The 22,549-nt window shown below is 51.5% G+C and overlaps 1 protein-coding gene across 3 annotated transcripts in view; it reads left to right on the forward strand.

Annotated features, from left to right (window-relative positions):
- Positions 1-22,549, forward strand: part of LOC140408879 (gamma-aminobutyric acid receptor subunit beta-1-like) — a 609,207-nt gene that overhangs the window by 529,072 nt on the left and 57,586 nt on the right. For all 3 annotated transcript variants that reach the window (XM_072496707.1, XM_072496708.1, XM_072496709.1), the window contains one exon: positions 16,996-17,243. In XM_072496707.1, coding sequence (XP_072352808.1) covers positions 16,996-17,243 — 248 coding nt within the window. The remainder of the gene's footprint in view (positions 1-16,995; positions 17,244-22,549) is intronic.

Raw genomic sequence — 22,549 nt, forward strand, 5'->3', positions numbered from 1 at the left:
GTCCAGTCCCGGCGGGAACACTCTCCCAAACAGAGAATTCAGCCCGAGGTGTATGAACCGTCAGCTAATCATAAGTTGGTCTCAGTAGTGGTGGGGAGCTGAATCCAGGCAAGAGGAGTGATCTGGATTGCAGTGTGGCATGTTTTCATCAGTAGCTTACATTTTAAAACTGGACATAGGAATTTATCAAAAATTTACATAAAAGTGTGACAAATGAAGTTTTGGCTGACAAAAAGAGTATAATTTGGCTCCTGGATTGCAAAACCGTGGCCATTACCAAAAGCTTGCAGCCTGGCTATACTTCCCACCACCTACCCCACCAAACTACTGCATGATGTGAGGCTCTTACCACAAAGTCACACATAGAATCTCCACAGTGCAGAAGGAGATCATTTGGCCCATCGAGCCTGCACCAACTCTCTGAAAGAGCACCCTACATAGGCCCACTCCCCTATCCCCATGACTCCACCTAACCTGCACATTTTTGGACACTAAGGGTCAATTTAGCATGTCCAATCCACCTCACTTGCACATCTTTGGACTGTGGGAGGAAACCAGAAAATCCGGAGGAAACCCATACAGACACGGGTAGAACGTGCAAATTCCACACAGACAGTGACCCAAGTTTGGAATCAAACCCGGGTCCCTGGCGCTGTCCGGCCAATACATGATCCAAAAACATAGTTTCAATCTCCACATTGTTATGGGCCAGGGTTTAGAGAATCCCAAAGTGTATCATGGAGTTCACCTGACCCACAACTTTTAATAGATTGTGGGGAGCACACGGCCCACTCTACAGGTATGGTATAGCAGAAAATGGACCAGTGTTTTTTCAAACAAAACAATGTTTATTCTATGAACTCAAGTTAACCTTTCTAAAACAAACAGTGAACATCTTAGCAACCAGTAAATCAAATACACCCCCCAAAGAACACAACACTAAGTAACCTGTATGCTGTCCTTTTACACCCAAAAGACTTAACAAACCTTCAAACAGGGGCACATTAGATTTATATTCAATACTGAGACCTTTTTACAATTCTGAGTTCACCAAATGATCCTTAGATAGTCTTTGGATGGCAGAGATCAATAGCAGAGCAGATCACTGTAAAACACAGACACACCCAAGCTTTCTCAAACTGAAACTAAAAAGCAGAAGTAAAGCTCAGCTCCACTCACACTCTGACATCATTCCAGTAACATGAGCAGCTCCATTTCTTAAAGGTACATTTCGTAAACATCCATTTCTTAAAGGGTACTCTCACATGACAACATGAATGCTGATGACACACAGCTCTAACTCACCAACATCTCTCTCAACTCTCCACCACTTCTGTGTTGTCAGACTTATTGTCTACCACCCAGTCGCTGATGCACCATATTTCTCTCCAGTTAAATATTGAGAAGATTGAGGCTCCCACCATATACTTCATATAAAGCGGTCGGTTGAGCTTAGTTGTTTCGTGATGTAGAGTCGAGGCTAACAGTGTGGGTTCAATTTCCACACTGTCTGAGGTTATTCATGAAAGCCCACCTTCTCAACCTTGCTCCTCGCCTGAGGTGTGGTGATCCTCAGGTTAAATCACTAACAATCAGCTCTCCCCTCAAAGGGGGAAGCAGCGTGATGTCATCTGGGACTATGGCGACTTTATACTTCCTGTTGTTTGCACAGATCCCACACTTCAACTCAAAACTTTGTCTTAGTTTAAATCAGATGGTTTGCAACCTGGATGTCCTATAGGATCCCAACTCAAACTTTTCACTCCATTAACAGAATTTTCTATTCCGGGGCTAAGTCCTGTCGCGGGGTTGGGAAGCAGAAATGTTTCCCGCCTTGGAGGCCGGTGGGAATTTGCACCGTATTGCACGATACCAACCTTATTAATTATGCAGTCAAGAGTTTCCTGAATTTTTTTGCGGTGTGGCTGGCTCGATGATATGCACCCTACTATTATATCCTGATGCCATATTCAAAATACACCCAGACACCAACGTACCTTCCATCAATGGAGGAGCGGGCCTGCTATCCCAAGGAGCTCTGGCCCCCAGATTCAGTGACGCATCCTTGGAAGTCCTTCTCAATGCCATGGAGGCCAAGAGGGGGTTCCTCTACCCAAAGGATGGAAGGAGAAGGCCGAGGTGACACACCAATCCTGCCTAACAGGAAGTCTCCAGGGCCTCCACCAGAGGACTGCCCTGCAATGCCGAGAATAGATGAATAACCTCATCTGCTCCGCCAGGATAAGTGAACCTTCAGCTGCTCACACTCACCTCCCTGAATGATGGAAGGGACATGGGCCTCAGTAACAAGGGTACCGTCCATATGGACCATGTATAAAAAAGCTACTCAAAGTGATAAGGTGATGCCTCCTAACCCCACTGTAGTCCACCGAATCTGCAGGTGGAGAGGCCATTGTGGATCCGTGACCCTTCAATACAGAGAGCTCAGATGCAGTATAGAGTGTGGAAGGGTGGGTGGAAGAGGGTTAGGCACTGAGAGTACCAGCAAGCACTGCTGATGACATGTCTCTGTGAGCCTTACCCTTCTATAAAAATGGGCTCACCACTCTGGAGGGTGTTGTCCCAGAACCCTTGTGGGCAACCTACAGTGCATCATCGGATGTCACACAATCCAGTGGGGTATGTGTAAGACTGGAAGCATGAGAAAGATACCTGAAACCCAATATCTCTCAATACCATCTTCTCTCTTTGTGCAGGAAACGTTGAGGCACAACAGAAGAGAGAGAGAGAGTGTGAGAGAAAGAAAGGAGGGTGCTAACGTGACCTCAAGAATATCATTCACTTGGAGGAGCGGGCAGCCCAGCTGGAAGAACCGGACAGTGGAGATGGAGAGGTCAGCAGGCAGCCTCTATCCAGTAAGGATCCATGCATGTCTCATAGAAACCTCTTGGTCATGTTGGAGCAGCTCTGCTGTCACTCCCTCTCTCCTCGCTCACTTTCAGGTGTCAGCAAGAAGAGGGAAAGGAAACAAGAGAAGTCCCGCCAGCAGTCACTCCAGCCCAAAGAGTACTGAGGACATGGGGGAGGAGGAAGATAGTGCACCTGGAGAGCTGTCACAGCAGTCACCTTCACACTCCACCAGTGCTGAGATACACACCTTGGTGGGTACTAGATGGAGTTGAGGCCGAGCGTCACATTTTGGTGGTCACTGCATGAACACATATCCACAGCAGGAGGAGGCAAAGTTACTCACACTCATGGGCACTTAGTGAACTGCTTGGGAAGAGACACCTGTGACATTAGATGTGGATGACGAACCTCGGGGTTAAGCCCTGCAAGAGATTTTGGGAAAGCGGTGAGAGGGATTCAATGGAGTAGCACCTGACAGGGTGGAATCTACTCGCCTGCTCTCTGGTGAAGCGGTGCCAACATGTGCACGCATCGAGGCCTCCTTGGAGAGGATGGGGAACTCCTTGGAGAACCTGGACCAGCAGAATGCCCAGTTTCTCGCTGAAATGCATGTAGATCTGCATTCCATTGTTGTGGCCAGGGGCAAGCTTTTCCTGGAGCTACAAGAGGGTATGGGGCACTTCAACCTCCCTCCATCTGCCCCTTGTCCTCAAAGAGCCAGGCAGGTGTCCTTGGGCACCCAAAGGGAGAGCGAGTGGTTTATGGACACCCCGGGACCCTCTAACATTCAGCCTTGCCCTTTGTGACCACAGAGCGAGCAGTTGCCCCACAGAAGGAAAGCCAAAGTAAGCCTGGGCCCTACAGGCCTCGGGACTCCAGTGGATGCCCACCAAGGTCATCCATGGCTAATGGCAAACTGGTCAGCAGGCTGCCTCCACCTCTGCTGTGGAGGCTGGGGGATCGCCTAAAAATGGTCACAAATGCAAGATTAAGAAGTTTTGAATTCACGTGGCTGCTGGGGTACTGCAGGGTGCACTATGATTATCACTGCTGCACCTGGTTTTCCAGGATCCATGGTCACTGGAGGTCTCCCTCCTGATCACCACACGGTGCACAAGACCTTCTTCAGATAAGTACCAACATATCATGTCCACGCCATGTTGGTCCAGGCATGAAATCCTACAGAACCACAGATGATTTGGTGCGGGGGGAGTTTCTGGTCAAGCCTACATCTTCATCCCTGAAAGTGGCACAAATTAGTTTCACGTCAGTCTCTGGTGGGGATGACGCCTTGCCATGGTGAGCAGGAGCACATGTGTCCACCATCATTTTCCACTGGTGAGAAAATGATTTTCCAGCCCCAACCACATTGTCCGGCCACCTACCATTAAACATGCCATTGGGGGGATTGGAAAATTCTTCTTCACAAAACTTGTCCACTTTCCTTTCTGTAACATTACCTGCATCCACCCATACTTTAGACCAGCTACTCATGAGCCCTCATTCATGTAACATTTCTGCCACACAAGTGCCAGGCAATGACCATCTCCAACACGAGAGAATCTAAGAATCTATCACTGACATTCAAAGCAATTACCATTGATGAATTCCCCACTATCAACATCATGGAGGTTATCATTGACCATAAATTTAAGAGGACCAGCCATAAGAATACTGTGGTTAGAAGAATTGGTCAGAGGCTGGGAATTCTGTGGCGAGCGAACTCACCTCCTGACTCCACAAAGCCTGTCCACAATCTACAAGGTACAAAGCAAGAATGTCATGGAATACTTTCCACTTGTCTGGATGACTGCTGCTCCAACAACACTGAAGATGTTCAATACCATCCAGGAAAAGGTAGCCCATTTGACTGGCACCCCATCCACCACTTTAAACATTCACTTCCTCCACCAGCACACACAGTGGCAGCAATATGCAACATATACAAGACGCACTACAGCAACTCACCAAGACTCCTTCACAGCACCTTCCATACCCACCAACTCAACCACATAGAAGGACAAGGACAGGACATGCATGGGAACACCACCACATCTAAATTCCACTGCAAGCCGCATGCCAATCAGACTTGGAACTATATCGCCGTTCCTTCACGTACAATGGTCCAAAATCCTGGATTTCTTTCCTAAGAGCATTCTGGGCTTACCTGCACCAGATGGACTACAGTGGCTCATCACCATCTTCTCAAGGGCAAACAGGGATGGACAACAAATGCTGGTCTAGTCAGTGGCACCCACATCCCATGGAAGAATAAAATAATAACTTTTGCCACCCTTTGTAACTTGAGCTCATCCAAACACTGCTGCCTTCTGTGCAATCCATCATCAAGTCCAGTTTATTCATCACCCTGAACTACATTTCTTTCCATTCTCCTAAGGTTTCCAATTCCAATTTGAAATTCTAAACCTGGAGTTTAAATCCCTTTGTGGCCTCACCCTGCCTGTCGCCCCTTTCAGTCCTCTTACCTCCCACCCCAAACTTTCTGTTCCTCTGACAATGGCCTGGTGCATCCTTCGTCCCTTCACCCGATAATTGGTAGTTGTACCTTCAGCCACCCAGGATCTCTATTGACCCACCTCCCATTATTCCTTTCAGACCCTTTTTCAAGCTGAGCTCTTTGATCAGGCTTTTGATCATTACTCCTATTGTCTCCTTCGTGGCACATATATATTCCCATGAAGCAACATGAGATTTTCTATTTTATTTATTTTTAAAATTTTTCCAATTAAGGGGCAATTTAGCGTAGCCAAACAACCTACCCTGCACATCTTTGGGGTGTGGGAGTGAGACCCACGCAGACACGGGGAGAATGTGCAAACTCCACATGGACAGTGACCTGGGGCCAAGATCAATCCTGGGTCCTCGGTGCCATGAGGCAGCAGTGCTAACCACTGCACCACCATGCCTCCCCTTCTATTTAATAATAATAATAATCACTTATTGTCACAAGTAGGCTTCAATGAAGTTACTGTGAAAAGCTCCTAGTCGCCACATTCCGGTGCCTGTTCAGGGAGGCCGGTACAGGAATTGAACCCACGCTGGTGGCCTTGTTCTGCATTACAAGCCAGCTGTTTAGCCACTGTGCTAAACCAGCCCCTAATAATAACCTTTTTTTTTTAACAAACAATTTTATTGAGGTTTTTTTGGCATTGTAAACAGTTACAGATAACAGAAATGTGCAAACATCAATATAAAACCAATACTTCAATCAAACCATACTGCACATGCCTGCTCCTCTCCCCTAGACACTACCCGCCTATTTAACCCTCCTACTCTACTCTAATCTCCCCCCTCCCCCCTCTCTTCCTCCCCCCCCCTCCCTGATGACATTCACTCTCCCGCGAAGAAGTCGATGAATGGTTGCCATCTTCGGCGAATCCCAGTATAGATCCCCTCAAGGCGAACTTAATTTTTTCCATACCCAGAAACCTTGACATGTCCGAAAGTCATAGTTTGGTCTTTGGGGGTTTTGAGTCCCTCCATGCCAGCAGTATTCGCCGCCGGGCTATCAGGGAAGCAAAGGCCAGAACATCGGCCTCTTTCTCCCCCTGGCCTCCCGGGTCTTCTGAAACCCTGAAAATTGCCACCCCTGGACTCATCACCACCCTTGTTTTCAGCACCCGGGACATGACCCCCGCAAATCCCTCCCAGCACCCCCTAAGCTTAGGACATGCCCAAAACATGGGAACGTGGTTCGCTGGTCCTCCCGTGCATCTAGCGCACTTGTCCTCTACCCCAAAGAATTTGCTCATCCGAGCCACCGTCATGTGGGCCCGGTGAACGATCTTAAACTGAATTAGGCTGAGCCTGGCACATGTTGCGGTTGAGTTTACCCTACTCAGGGCTTCCGCCCATACCCTGTCCTCCATCTCCCCACCAAACTCCTCCTCCCATTTGAGTTTCAGTTCCTCCGTCTGGAACTCTTCCCCCTTCATGAGCACCTTGTAAATATCCGAGACTCTACCCTCTCCTTCTCCTCTAGAGACTATTCTGTCCTGGATCCTTATTGGTGAGGGGCGTGGGAAGGATGGGACCTGTCTGCATACAAAGTCCCGCATCTGTAAGTACCTAAAGTCATTTCCCCTTACCAGCCCAGCTTTCTCCTCCAACTCACTCAAATTTGCAAAGCTCTCCTCCAGGAACATATCGCCCACCCTCCCCACCCCCACCCGCCGCCATGTTCGAAACCCTCCATCCATGTTCCCGGGGGCGAATCGATGGTTATCACATATTAGAGCCCAGACAGACGCACCCACCCCCCTCCACATGCCGCCTCCACTGGCCCCATATCCGCAGGGCCGCGCCCACTACCGGGCTGGTGGAGTACATGGCCGGCGACAGCGGTAGGGGAGCCATGACCAGGGCTGCCAAACTGGTGCCCCTGCACGAAGCCGCCAGCACTCGCTCCCAGATATACCCCGTACCCACCATCCACTTCCTTATCATGGCTATGTTAGCCGCCCAGTAGTAGTTGATCAGACTCGGCAATGCCAGTCCCCCCTCACTGTGGCTCCTTTAAAGCATCGCCTTCTTCACCCGCGGGGATTTTCCCGCCCAGACAAAGCTCATGATGATTTTGTCAGTCCTTTGGAAGAAGGACCGTGGGATAAAGATCGGGAGACACTGGAAGATGAACAGAAATCTAGGGAGGATTGTCATCTTTACAGTCTGCACCCTCCCCGCCAGTGACAGGGGGAGTGCATCCCATCTCCGAAACTCCCTCTTCATTTGTTCCACCATCCTAGTCAAATTTAACTTATGCAACCTGCCCCAGTCTCGTGCCACCTGTATCCCCAAGTACCGGAAATTTTCCCCAACCATCCTAAATGGCAGCTCCTTCAGTCTATTCTCCTGGCCCCTTGCCTGCACCACAAACATCTCACTCTTGGCCATATTTAATTTGTACCCTGAAAACCGGCCGAACTTCCTCAATGTTTCCAGTATATTTTCCATTCCGGCCAGTGGGTCCGACACGAACAGGAGCAGATCATCCGCATAGAGAGAGACCTTATGTTCCACCCCCCCAGTCACTCTCTTCCACCCCTTTGCAGCTCTCAACGCCATCGCCAACGGCTCTATGACCAGCGCGAACAGCAACAGGGAGAGTGGGCACCCCTGTCTGGTCCCGCGGTGTAGTCTGAAATAATCTGACATTATCCTGTTCATCCTAGCGCTAGCTTTTGGGGCCTGGTACAATAGTCTGACCCAATTCACCAGTCCCTCCCTGAACCCAAACCGGCCCAAGCACCTCCCACAAATAGCCCCACTCCACCCGGTCGAAGGCCTTCTCAGCGTCCATTGCCACCACTACCTCCACCTCCTTGCCCATCGGGGGCATCATGATCACATTAAGCAATCTTCTCAAGTTAGCTGTCAGCTGCCTGCCTTTCACAAACCCTGTCTAATCGTCCCCAATCACCTCCGGTACACAGTCCTCAATTCTAATCGGCAGGACTTTGGCCAGGAGCTTGACGTCCACATTGATAAGGGAGATTGGCCTGTATGACCCGCAGGATTCCAGGTCCTTGTCCCGCTTCAGTATCGGCGAGATGGTGGCTTGCGACATCGTCGGTGGCAGGGTCCCTTTGTCCCTTGCCTCATTAAAAACCCTTGTCAGGACCGGTCCCACTATCTCCGAGAACTTCTTGTAAAACTCTACTGAGTATCCATCCGATCCCGGGGCTTTCCCCGACTGCATGGCCTTTAGGCCCCCCAATACCTCCTCCGCTCTAATCGGGGCCCCCAGCCCGTCCACTAGTCCCCTGCCTACTTTTGGGAAGGTTAGTCCATCCAGGAACCTTTTCATCTCCTCCGACTCTTCCGGGGGTTCTGAAGTGTACAGCTTACTATAGAAGTCCCGAAATACCTTATTCAGTCCTGCCGGGTCCTCCACTCTGCTCCCCTCCACATCAACAACTCTACTTATTTCCCTGGCCGCCTCCCTCTTCCTGAGTTGCTGCGCTAGCAATCTACTGGCTTTCTCCCCATGCTCATATACCACTCCCCTCGCCTTCCTAAGTTGTTCCACGGCCCTACTCGTGGATAGCATCCCCAGTTCCGCCTGCAATCTCCGTCTCTCCCTGAGTAGGTCCTCCCCGGGGACCCCGCATGCTCCTCGTCTATCCGGTGAATTTCCCTAACCAATCTGTCCATTTCTGCTCTGTCCGCCCTGACCCTGTGAGCCCGAATTGAGATCAGCTCCTCCCTCACTACTGCCTTCAGCGCCTCCCACAGGGTCGCTGCTGAAACCTCCCCCGTATCGTTCACCTGCAAGTAATTTTGCATACACTTCCGAAGTCTCTCACATATCCCCTCCTCCGACTACAGTCCTACGTCTAACCTCCATTGCGGGCGTTGGTAATTCCCCCCCCCCCGACCTGCAGGTCCACCCAGTGCGGGGCATGGTCCGAGATAGTGATTGCCGAGTATTCCGTATTCTTTACCTCCCCGACACAGTCCCTGCTCACGATAAAAAAATCAATCCTAGAATATACTTTATGAACATGCGAGTAGAACGAGTAGCCCCTTCCCGTCGGCTGTCTAGCTCTCCATGGGTCCACAGCCCCCATTTGCTCCATGAACCCTTTCAGCTCCCTTGCCATTGCTGGGAGTCTGCCCGTTCTGGGACATGACCGGTCCAGCCCCGGGTCAAGGACCGTATTAAAGTCCTCCCCCATTATCAACTTACGTGAGTCTAGGTCCGGGATCTTCCCCAGCACTCTTTTGATAAAGTCAACGTCGTCCCAGCTCGGAGCATATATGTTCACCAGGACCAGTCTCCTCCCCTCCAGCTTGCCCCTTACCATAAGGAATCTGCCCCCGCCGTCTGCGACTACGCCCTCTGCCTCAAATTGAACCCGCTTATTGATCATAATTGCTACCCCCCTGGACTTAGAATCCAAGTCCGAGTGGAAGACCTGGCTGATCCAGCCCTTCCTTAGCCTAGTCTGGTCAGACACTTTCAGATGTGTCTCTTGCAACATAATTACGTCCACCTTTAGAGCCCGCAAATGCGTGAACACACGTGCCCTTTTAACTGGCCCATTTAGTCCCCTGACATTCCAGGTGATCAGCCTGGTTTGGGGGCACAACCCCCCCCCGCCCCCCACACTTGCTGGTCAGCCAAAACCTTTCTTGGGCCCGCTCCCGGCCCATGCGCAGCACCATTCTTGGCTCGCCTCTTGGCTGCCTCCACCTCTGACCTCCTTTCCATTACCTACTTCAGATCCTCCCCACGTCAGCAAAATAACTCCCCCCCCCGCCCCCAGCAACAACCCCCAATAACCCACCCCTGCCATTCACTGGCTGTATTCTCCCCCCCCAACCTGACTCCCTTGACTAGCCAATCTGCTAGCCCGGTGACTCATCGCTCCGGCGCCCCCCCTTGTCTCACTCCCAATGTTTCCCCGACCTCATCTCCCCACTCCCCAGCACATCTTCCCCCACTCCGACCCACTGGAGCAGTCCCACTAAAATGGGAAAGATCAAACAAGATGTATGTGGTGTTGGGTGCTCTGGTGCACAGATGAGCCAACACAGTTGTATGTGGTACAACTCTATTTTATTATAACTCTTATAATACAGTTCGTTCTGGATACTCTGCACGTGCTGTCTCCCTAAGTGTGTTTGGCAACAGATGTGTCCTGGTTCTCCTCTGCAGCTAATACTGACCACCGGGGGTCGTGTCTGTGCTTTTATATCTTTCTGTCATTGGTTGTGGTGTTGTGTGTTCTGATTTGTCTGTTGGTGTGTCTATCATGATGTGTGTGTTTGAATATCATGACATCCCCCCTTTTTACAAAGATATGTGCCTACGTGGTTATAAATATAATTGTGTCGTGAGTGCATCGAAGAGTGTGTGTGTGTGTTATGTACAGCGTGTGTATATGACGTAACTATTTACATGGGGCGATGTCGGGTGCGTCACACTAACAAGGTTGTACCATAACAAAACTTGGATGCGAGAGAAAAAAAAACTTGAACATTGGTCTGGTCAGACGATATCTGGAACAATAAACAACAACAGGTTATAATACAGAAGTGTTTGACTTTTTGAACGTATGAACAGCGTTATAAGTCCAGTCTAATGGGTGACCGCCTCAAGAATGGGCTGGTCCTCAAGCCGGTTCAGCTGTGGAGATTTGGGGTCACACTGGTTCACCTTGGACTGTTGGAGGTGATGCTGTTGCCGAAGTCTCTACTTTACCATTTGTTGTACTTCGTGCAGTGCTTGGTTTTTTCATTCGTGCAAATATAACATTCAACATCTTTGTTAGTGGTGCCTTGGCTGTGGTTTGGTTCTGGTGGCGATGGAAGGGGCATGATCCGTGGCATCTCCACGAAGTCATCCTTGGGAACCAGTGGAGGATCCGGCGTGTGCGTACGGTTCAGTTGCGAGCGTGGAAGGCGGCGCAAAGCTCGCTGATTGCGCCTACGCACCAATCCATCCGCCCTGCATGCCAGGAACAAGGTGGAGTCTTTTTCTTTTTATGTTTGTGGTGGACGGCATCTTGTAGCCGATGGGTCGTCGCCATCGAAGTAGCACCATCACTAATATCATGCAAGGCGATGACTGTGCCAGATGTGGAAGTTGGCCGAGACCGTGTACGCTGGTTCCGGCCACCTGCTGTGCCGGAAGGGCGACTCCGCAGAGAAACGTCGAAGCATGTCGCCTTGGAGAGAGAATTGTTGCTCGCATCAACGTCTGGCGATGGCGCGAATTGGTGTGTCCATCTTGGACCGCCGGTGCTGGTTGTCACTGCCGACCCAGTGGGACTGCCACGCGATCCATTCCCTGTCGCCGTGGCATCCGCCGTCACCCTGAGCGTGCCATCACCGAGGCCGCGACACCGCCCGTCCGGAGCAAGGTCTGGCGTGCGCGAATCAGAGTCGGCGCTTGGCTGCTCCCCATCTGGAGTCCGGTCTGCCTTCCGTCGATGCCCCCCGTCCGGAGTCCCAACAGGTTCACTGGAGGCAGCCGAGATTCCCTGAAGCTGCACTTCTGGAGTCGGAACATGCAGGAATGCACCAACCAGTGGAGAGGGTCGAGCCATCGAGGGTGGAAGCGGTGCGCCGCCACCGCAGTCGTCAGTGGTCCCACCGTGATCGTCGAGTGCCTCGGTACGCACTAGGCGAGGTCCGTCACCTTGCACCTTTTGCATGGGAAGTGGGATGCTGTCGTCACTCGTCTCACATCCCGTGGATAGATCCTCATTAGCAGCTTGCTGTTCACTAGGGTTGGGTAAATTGTCAGAGTTTTCATCTGGTGGTGCACACCATGTCGGTGGACTGTCATTGTCTTGCCGTTGTCCTTCATTTGGGCTTTTCTTCTTTGGAATTTTAAATCTTCCCCCAGACATTGCAGAACCTTGTTTATTACCCCCAAATTCTCCCATAGGTATGGTCTCGAATATAGGATCCAATGTTTCTATCGACATTGTACTATTTTCCAAAGAACATTCCGTTTCACTTTTCTTCTCAGGTGCCTCATATGTATCTTTGTCTAATGTACATGCCTTCATGGTCTCTGGGTCTGATTTTGCTAGGACTGGCATGGTCACAGTCTCTCTTTTACTGTTCTCAATTGCCCACATTATACTCCCCATACATAACTGCTTAATCACTGGGGTTAGTGTGGTACAATGGATAATCGGGTCGACCTTATCTGCATCTTCACCATTAGTGGAAAGCACACTTGGTTCACTTGAAACTGCTGTGGGTTTTAAATTTGTTATCTGGCTACTCGATGTCGGTGTCCTCAGGATTCTTGCTCCAATGTTCTGCTCAATAATCAGTGGAGCGTGTATAGGTTCAATGCAATTAATGTTCCCCTCAAGGTTTGAAGAGTCATTACTGACTAACTGCTGGTCTCCGAAGTTGGGATTTTGCGGTGTTGTGTTGAAGGGAGACATTTGTCCCTGCTGTAGATATGATTCAGGTTGTGTTATTTCCATTACCTGAGGATCAATGTCTTGTCCATTTTTTCGATCCGTACTAAAACACTGGCAATTCTCAGTCTGCTCCTTGCAAGTTAAACATTCAATTAATTTCGTTAGCAAATCCTCAGCATCCTTCTGTGGCCGTGCAGCATTATTAATCTCTGTTCGGCTATAATGATCCTGAAGGTCAGCGCATAAACCTTTTTTCTTCGGGCTTGGACGAGGCGATTCCTTTGGCTTGTCTTCAGTTGGGCTTGAACAGTCTTCAGCGCTGTGCCCTTCATTGTAGCATGAGAGACCGTCATGTTCATGCTTCTGTGTAGTGGAGCATGGTAGGCTGTTATAGCCTTCTTGCTGTTCACGTGAGCATGGCAGACTTGCATCGTCTGCCGCTGGTTGGTCAGGAGAGGTTGCTAGACCCTCATGGTCTTGTTCCTGCAAGGACTGCGCTCTGGAGTCTTGCGTTCCTTCCATCGTGGAGTCCGTCCACGAGCTCTCTGTGGAGGCTTGTGACACTGGAGTCACTTCTTGTTCGTGCAAGGACTGCGCTCTGGAGTCTTGCGTTGCTTCTATCGTGGAGGCTGTCCACGAGCTCTCTGTGGAGGCTTGTGACACTGGAGTCACTTCTTGTTCGTGCAAGGACTGCGCTCTGGAGTCTTGCGTTGCTTCTATCGTGGAGGCTGTCCACGAGCTCTCTGTGGAGGCTTGTGACACTGGAGTCACTTCTTGTTCGTGCAAGGACTGCGCTCTGGAGTCTTGCATTTCTGCAATTGTGGAGTCTGTCCACGAGCTTGCTGTGGAAGCTTGTGACACTGGAGTCACTTCTGGTTCATGCGAGGACTGCACTCTGGAGTCTTGCATGTCTTCTTTCATAGAGTCGGGAACGTTGAGCGGGACGTGGACCACGCTCTGTGTGGCAGCAGGGCACTCTCCGTGTGCTTGCACCGCTCCCTGTCTGTTAATGTCAGGCTGCAGCATCATCCGGTACTGATAAGTTGGAACGTCATATCTGCTGGATTGAAGATCCTCAAATCCGAAAAATGAATCCGCATCTGCGTCGGATTCAATGTGGGGGCCGCCAATGTGCAACACGAAAGGTTCGTCCGAGTCATAGTCATATAGGACCACGGAGCTATCATTGGGCTCGCGAGGTCCGGAAACACTGTAAAGATCGTCATCGAAGTATTCAAGGTCGGAATCATCGGCTTGTGCGTAGGTAACTGCTTGTCGGAGGGTTCTTCGGAGGTCAAATTCATCTCCTGGGTCAATTTGCGGCACTGTGCTGTCATTCCAGGTGAGGGAAGGTTGTTTTACAGCTTTAACAGATTTTTGTTTTTTTGATTTGGGACGTTTCCCTTTTAAATTGGATTTGGGACGTTTCCCTTTTAAATTGGTGCAGTCTGGGGCCTCTGACATCCTGACGCTCGGTATGTAGCACGTAGGAAGCGACTGCGCATGCTCAGATCGCTGTTCCTTTACCGATGGCCGTTTTCTTGACTGCGCATGCGCAGCATCTCGCGCATGCGCACCATCTCGCGCATGCGCAAACGAAACTTCTGGTTCTGTGCACTGCTCGCGCAACTGTGCTAGCGTGATACCTTTAGCAAGATGGCCGCCGACCTCGACCCAGCCTTCTCTCAGGCCCGGGATTTCGGCCTCTGGGAATTCGGGCTCCGGGATCCCAGCCACGAGGTGAGTACTGCAGCTTTTCTTACCTTTATGTGCCGATTGGATTGCGTTTTCTTCACAGTACTTGGAGAATTTGCCCAGGACTGCCTGGTAATCGTACCTTTGCTGCCTCCTGAAGAACCTGAACCTTCTGAATATTTCTCTTGCCCTTGCACCGGCGATGGTGAGGAGAAATTCAATTTTTTCCCTATCATCCAGGTCTTGGAGTTCAGCTGCCACCAGGAACAATTCGAACATTTGCCGGAATCGCCGCCAGTTTTCGCGTAGGTCGCCGTGGCACTGGAGCGGCTGCGGAACCGGGAGCTCGTACATCATGCCTGGGCACTGCTGGTTGTCTGTGTACACGGAGGTATGCCGGCAGGTATCGATCCACTCCTGTACCATGTGGTGTTGGGTGCTCTGGTGCACAGATGAGCCAACACAGTTGTATGTGGTACAACTCTATTTTATTATAACTCTTATAATACAGTTCGTTCTGGATACTCTGCACGTGCTGTCTCCCTAAGTGTGTTTGGCAACAGATGTGTCCTGGTTCTCCTCTGCAGCTAATACTGACCACCGGGGGTCGTGTCTGTGCTTTTATATCTTTCTGTCATTGGTTGTGGTGTTGTGTGTTCTGATTTGTCTGTTGGTGTGTCTATCATGATGTGTGTGTTTGAATATCATGACAATGTAAACATAAGACGGCACCGTGAGGCTGCTCCAGGTACAATAACGTTCCAGCTGTGTACACCGAAAAGTGTTAACCCACGTCCCTTTCTGAGCACCAAAAATATATATATATAACACTGCAATAACCCAGTACCCGTACATCCCCATCCGAAACAAACATAAAAACAATAGACATAAATGAAATAAAAGCCCCCAACCAACATCTTTAATCCCCATTGCTGACCGGCCACCCTTTTGTTACAATACAGGCTCCAGCGCACTCAGAGAGCCCAACAAAAGATACCCACCACAACAGAAGAGAAAAAAAAGAGAGCAAAAAAAAACAGAAAAAAGGAAAAAGACCATTCAAAAGCAGGGGGGGGGGGGAGAGAGAGAGAGAGAGATACCCTCCCCCCACAGGCAAAAACTGCCCACATAAAATACACCACAGGACACCTTTAAAGCAGTAAACAGTCGACCTGCAGTCCAGGCACAGTAGGCGTCCCTTCAACCAGTAATTCTCAGACCCTAGCTTGCGTCCGTGGGTCCTTTTTTCGGGACCAGCCCCTGATCCCTCACAAAGTCCATCGCTTCTTCGGGCTCGGAGAAGTAGTGGTGTTGGCCCTGATGCGTTACCAAAGATGGGCCGGGAAGAGCAGACCAAACTTCACGTGCTTTTTGAACAACACCTCCTTAACTTGTTTAAAGGCTGCTCGCCGCCTGGCCACCTCCTGGCTTAGGTCCTGGTAAATGCGAAGGACACTGTTATTCCACGTGCTGCTCTGAGCGCTCTTTGCCCACTGCAGCACCCGCTCCTTCTCCACAAACCTGTGGAACCTGATCACCATCGGACGGGGGGGCCCCCGGATGCACCTGTCTCGCCCGTACTCTGTGTGCCCCCTCCAGCTCCGGCGGTCGCGGACAGGCTTCAGCCCCCATCAACTGCATCAACAGGTCAGCCACGAACGCTGTGGCATCAGCTCCCTCAGCCCCCTCCGAGAGGCCGATGATCCTCAGATTTTGTCTACGGGCTCTATTTTCCAGCTCCTCTACTCTGTCCAACAGTCTTCTCTGTCTCTCCTTCCACCCGTCGACTTCTAGCGCAGCAATCGTCTGCGCATCTGCCTGCTCCTCCACCGCCTCCCCCAGCTCCTTAACTTTTTCGTCCTGGGCATCCAGTCTCTGGTTCAGCTGATCCACTGCCTTCTGAAGTGGGTCCAAGTTATCCCGCTTCAACAACTCAAAACTGCTCTTTATCACCTGCAGCATGTTTTCCAGCGCCTGCTGGATCGCCGGGTCCGAGGTCCGCAGGTCCGCCATCTCTGCTCCCGGGTCAGCTTCTCCTGCACCTTGCCTTTGTCCCTTCCTCTCCTGTTTGCGCTGCTTTCTGCTCTCCCGCAGTTCCATACAGCTTTGCTCGCTCCTTAGCCCCCCGTGGCCGTCCTTTCAGCGCTCCACAAACCGGGGAACCAGGTCCTCAAATCCCGCCGGAGTGAGAGCCCCCGAATGTGCGGCTCACTCACTCATTGCCGCCACCGGAGGTCTGTCCCTAATCATAACCTTTTATTGTCACAAGTATGAAGTTACTGTGAAAAGACCCTAGTCGTCACATTCCGGCACCTGTTCGGGTAAGCTGGTACAGGAATTGTACCCTCGCTGCTAGCCTTGTTCTGCATCACAAGCCAGCTATTTAGCCCACTGAGCTAATTATTTTAAAGCCACAATATATGTGCAAGTGTGCAAATGTAAAACTTTTAATGTTATAGATAAGCATAAATGTATTTAAATACTGCATATTGATTTTTATTTCTCCAACATTTCACAGGAATCACAACGGTACTTACCATGACAACTATCAGCACTCACCTCAGGGAAACCCTGCCCAAGATCCCCTATGTTAAGGCCATTGACATTTACTTGATGGGTTGTTTTGTATTTGTATTCCTGGCTTTATTGGAGTATGCCTTTGTCAACTATATATTCTTTGGAAGAGGACCACAGCTTCAGAAGAAAGCAACAGAGAAATCCACACAGCCCCACGTGAAAAGCAGATTGGGAACCAACAAAACTCAGGTAACACAATAGGGATTGCCATGTGAGGGTAAGAGATGAGAAAAATTAGCCTCTAGATTTTGCCAATAATTCTTATCTCTGCTGCATTTTAGAGCTTGAAGAATCATTAGCAGATAGTTTTCTTTAGCTCTGAGCTGGTGTGAAATCAGGATGGAGTCAAATGTGCCAAAAGGAAGTCATGAAATGGAACGCATCCCACAGCAAATATTTTTCTTGTGTAGATTGGGAAATGCATCCGTTAGGATCACAAATGGGGCTTTCGACATCTCAACCTTTTTGATGCAAGATGGTCAGAATAAATTATCCTCTCCTGAAACTTACATTTAGATTTAAAATATTCCAAATGAAAATGAAATGAAAAATGAAAATGAAAATCGTTTATTGTCACGAGTAGGCTTCAATGATGTTACTGTGAAAAGCCCCTAGTCGCCACATTCCAGAGCCTGTTCGGGGAGGCTGGTACGGGAATCAATATAGTGAAGGTTTCCACTAAAACTCCAGTTCCAACGTCCAAAGCAACTGTTACCCAGAGTTAGAAATTCGGATTCTGCACAGCTACTATAGGTTACCATTTAGCACCTGAAATTATTTACTTCCTGCATTCCAATGATCTTCGTAATTTTGTATTCTAGTGCTGTGGCATTGCAAATGGTTAGCACAATAATAGCAGTTGTTTAACCTTTTTTACAAATCTCCAACATAACGGTTGTAAAGATTAATTACATGTTACGTATGTGATCAGAATGGAGGATGTTTTCTTTTTTTTTTAAATAATTTTTATTAAAAGTTTTCATAAAATATCAATAACAAAATGAGAAAAAAAAGAACCCAACAGGGTTAAGTACAAAACACAGTACAGGAAAGCAACCCTCCATACTCCCCTCCCCCCTGTACATAAATAATAAATTAACATTAACACCCCGACTTAACACAACAGGTATACACACCCCCTCAGACCCTTCAGTGTAAATAACAAAAACTATAATAAAATAACGCCCCCCCCCCCCCCCACCCCCCCACCCCACGAGCTGCTGCTGCCATTGACCAATGTCTATCGTTCTGCCAGAAAGTCTAAGAACGGTTGCCACCGCCTAAAGAACCCTTGTACCGACCCTCTCAAGGCGAATTTCATCCTCTCCAAATTAATGAACCCCGCCATATCGCTGATCCAGGATTCCACGCTTGGGGGCCTCGCATCCTTCCACTGAAGAAGAATCCTTCGCCGGGCTACCAGGGACGCAAAGGCCAGAATACCGGCCTCCTTCGCCTCCTGCACTCCCGGCTCCTCTGCCACCCCAAATATTGCGAGCCCCCAGCCCGGTTTGACCCTGGACCCTACCATCCTCGACACCATCCTCGCTACGCCCTTCCAAAATTCCTCCAGCGCTGGGCATGCCCAGAACATATGGATGTGGTTTGCTGGGCTCCCTGAGCACCTAACACACCTGTCCTCACCCGCAAAAAAACAGCTCATCCTTGACCCGGTCATGTGTGCCCTGTGTAGCACCTGAAACTGTATGAGGCTGAGCCTCGCGCAAGATGAGGAAGAGTTCACCCTCCCCAGGGCATCTGCCCACATCCCTTCCTCAATCTCCTCTCCCAACTTACCTTTTACCTCCAGCACTGAGGCCTCCTCCTCCTCCTGCATCACCTGGTAAGTTTCCGAGATCTTCCCCACTCCCCCCCCACCCCTCCGAAAGCACCCTGTCCTGTACTGTGTGTGGCCGTAGCCGAGGGAATTCCACCACCTGCCGCTTGGCAAACACCCTTACCCGTAAGTACCTGAAGGTGTTCCCCGGGGGGACCCCGTACTTCTCCAGCTCACCCAGACTCGCAAACTTCCCGTCCACAAACAGGTCCCCCAACTTACGTACCTTGCCCTGTGCCACCCCGAAAATCCTCCACCTATTCTTCCTGGGGCGAACCAGTGGTTCCCCCGTATTGGGGTCCACGCCGAGGCCCCAACTTCCCCCCTGTGCCGTCTCCACCACCGGGCTCGTGGTATACCTCCTTGGAGGGAGCGGCAGCGGCGCCGTTGCCAGCGCCCCCAGACTCGTACCCATACAAGACGCCGTCTCCAGCCACTTGCGCACCATCGCCGCATTGGCGGCCCAGTAGTAGCCACAGAGGTTGGGCAGCGCCAGTCCCCCCCCCCCCCCCCTCTCTCTACTCCGCTCCAGGAACACCCTTCTCACCCTCGGAGTCCCTCGCGCCCACAGAAACCCCATTATACTCCTATTAACCCGCCTGAAAAAAGCCTTCGGGGTAAACACGGGGAGGCACTGGAAAAGGAACAAAAACCTTGGGAGCACCGTCATTTTGATTGACTGCACCCTACCCGCCAAGGACAGCGGCAACGCGTTCCACCTCTTGAACTCCTCCTCCATTTGCTCCACCAGCCTTTAAAATTAAGCCTATGCAGGGCCCCCCAGCTCCTGACCACCTGGACCCCCAAATATCAGAAGCTCCTCTCCGCCCTTTTTAGTGGGAGCTCGCCAATCCCCCTCTCCTGGTCCCCTGGATGAACTACGAACAGCTCGCTCTTCCCCATGTTGAGTTTGTACCCCGAAAAGTCCCCGAATTCCCTCAGAATCCTCATTATCTCCGGCATTCCTCCCACCGGGTCCACCACATACAGCAGCAGGTCGTCCGCATAAAGCGACACCCTATGCTCCTCCCCACCCCGCACCAACCCCCTCCAGTTCCTTGACTCCCTCAGTGCCATAGCCAGGGGTTCAATCGCCAGTGCGAAGAGCAGGGGGGACAGGGGGGACCCCTGTCTCGTCCCTCGGTGCAACTGAAAGTACTCGGACCTCTCGGTCTTGTGGCCACACTCGCCATCGGGACCTCATACAACCGCCTAACCCACCTGATAAACCCCTCCCCAAACCCTAACCTCTTCAGCACCTCCACAGGTACCCCCACTCTACCCTATCGAAGGCTTTCTCAGCGTCCATCGCCACCACTATCTCCGCCTCCCCCTCCCTTGCCGGCATCATGATAACGTTCAAAAGCCTCCGCACATTCGCGTTCAGCTGCCTCCCCTTCACAAACCCCGTCTGGTCTTCATGGATCACCTGCGGCACACAATCCTCAATCCTCGTGGCTAAGACCTTCGCCAGCACCTTGGCATCTACATTTAGCAACAAAATCGGTCTGTAAGACCCACATTGCAGGGGATCCTTGTCCCGCTTCAGGATCAAGGAGATCAGTGCCCGGGACATCGTCGTGGGCAAAGCCCCCCCTCCCTTGCCTCATTAAATGTCCTGACTGACAGCGGGTCCAACAGGTCCATATATTTTTTATAGAATTCGACCGGGAAACCGTCCGGCCCCGGTGCCTTCCCCGCCTGCATGCTTCCTATCCCTTTGATCAGCTCCTCCAGCCCAATCGGGGCCCCCAGTCCCGCCACCAGTACCTCTTCCACCTTTGGAAACCTCAATTGGTCCAGGAAGCGGCCCATCCCTCCCTCTTCCCGTGGGGGCTCGGATCGGTACAATTCCTCGTAAAAGTCCCTGAAGACCCCATTGATGCCAACCCCACTCCGCACCACGCTCCCTCCCCTGTCCTTAACTCCCCCGATCTCCCTAGCTGTGTCCCGCTTCCGAAGCTGATGCACCAGCATCCGGCTTGCCTTTTCCCCATACTCGTAGATCGCCCCCTGGGCCTTCCTCCACTTCACCTCCGCCTTCCTGGTGGTCACCAGGTCGAATTCGGCCTGGAGGCTACGCCTCTTCCTCAACAATCCTTCCTCGGGCTCCTCCGCATACCTCCTGTCTATCCTCACCATCTCCCCCACCAACCTCTCCCTCGCCCCGCGCTCCCTCCGCTCCTTGTGGGCCCTAATGGAGATCAGCTCTCCCCTCACCACCGCCTTCAGCGCGTCCCATACCATCCCCACTCGGTCCTCCCCGTTGTCGTTGGTCTCCAAGTACCTCTATACTTCCTCGGACCCGCTCGCTCACCTCCTCGTCCACCAACAGCCCTACCTCCAAGCGCCACAGCAGGCGCTGGTCCCTCTCCTCCCCCATCTCCAAGTCCACCCAATGCGTGGCGTGGTCCGAATACTCAGTGTCCTCTACTCTCGTTATTAGCGACCTACTCAAAATGAAAAAGTCGATTCGGGAATAAGCCTTATGGACATGTGAGAAGAATGAAAATTCCCTAGCCCCCAGCCTTGCAAATCTCCAAGGGTCCACCCCTCCCATCTGGTCCATAAACCCCCTCAACACTCCAGCCGCCGCCGGCTTCCTACCCGTCCTAGACGTGAAGCGATCCAGTGCCGGATCCAGCACCGTGTTAAAGTCTCCCCCCATTATCAGGCGCCCCACTTCCAAGTCTGGGATCCGACCCAACATACGCCGCATAAAACCCGCATCATCCAGTTCAGGGCATACACATTGACCAGTACCACCCTCTCTCCCTGCAGCTTACCACTTACCATTACGTACCTACCGCCATTATCTGCCACAATGCTCGACGCCTCGAATAACACCTTCTTTCCCACCAAGATCGCCACCCCTCGATTTTTGGCATCCAGCCCCGAGTGAAACACCTGACCTAACCTACCCACCCTTTCCTCAATCTTACCTGGTCTGCCACCTTCAGGTGAGTCTCCTGGAGCATAACCACATCCGCCTTGAGCCCCTTCAGGTGCGCGAACACGCGGGCCCGCTTAATCGGCCCATTCAGTCCCCTTACATTCCAGGTTATCAGACGGATCAGGGGGCTACCCGCCCCCCTCCCCCGCCGACTAGCCATGACCCCTCCTCGGCCAACCACGCGCCCGACCCTACACCCGGCCCGTTCCCCACAGCGGCATACCCCCATCTCGACACCTCCCACTCGCTCCAGTTCCTCCTTGACCATAGCAGCAGCAACTCGATCCCCCCCCCCCGGCTAGGACCCATCCTAGCTGATTTACTCCCCCCATTGCACTTCCGCAAGTCAGCTGACTCCTGCTGTCCCCGGCCACTCCCGCCTCTCCTTCGACTCCTCCCATTGTGTGACACACCCTCCTCTCCCGTTCCCCATCCATAGGCTCTCCCCCTCCACTTCCATTCTCAATGCGGGAAACAACCCTCGTTTCCCCGCCCCAGCCCTGCCCCCTCCAGTATTCAGCGCGGGAAAAGGCCCGCGCTTTCCACCTACCAGGCCCCGCCACCTCTGAGACAGCTCCTTTTACAGGCCCGTTCCCCTCACCCCCGACTCGGGCCTCCCCCTCCCCCGCGGGGCCCCATCTCACCGCTGTCCACAACCCCTGTTCCATTTACCTACCCCCCTCCTAGAGCCCCCCCGACCAACCC

Source organism: Scyliorhinus torazame, chromosome 3, assembly GCF_047496885.1.
Source record: "Scyliorhinus torazame isolate Kashiwa2021f chromosome 3, sScyTor2.1, whole genome shotgun sequence".
Classification (NCBI taxonomy): domain Eukaryota; kingdom Metazoa; phylum Chordata; class Chondrichthyes; order Carcharhiniformes; family Scyliorhinidae; genus Scyliorhinus; species Scyliorhinus torazame.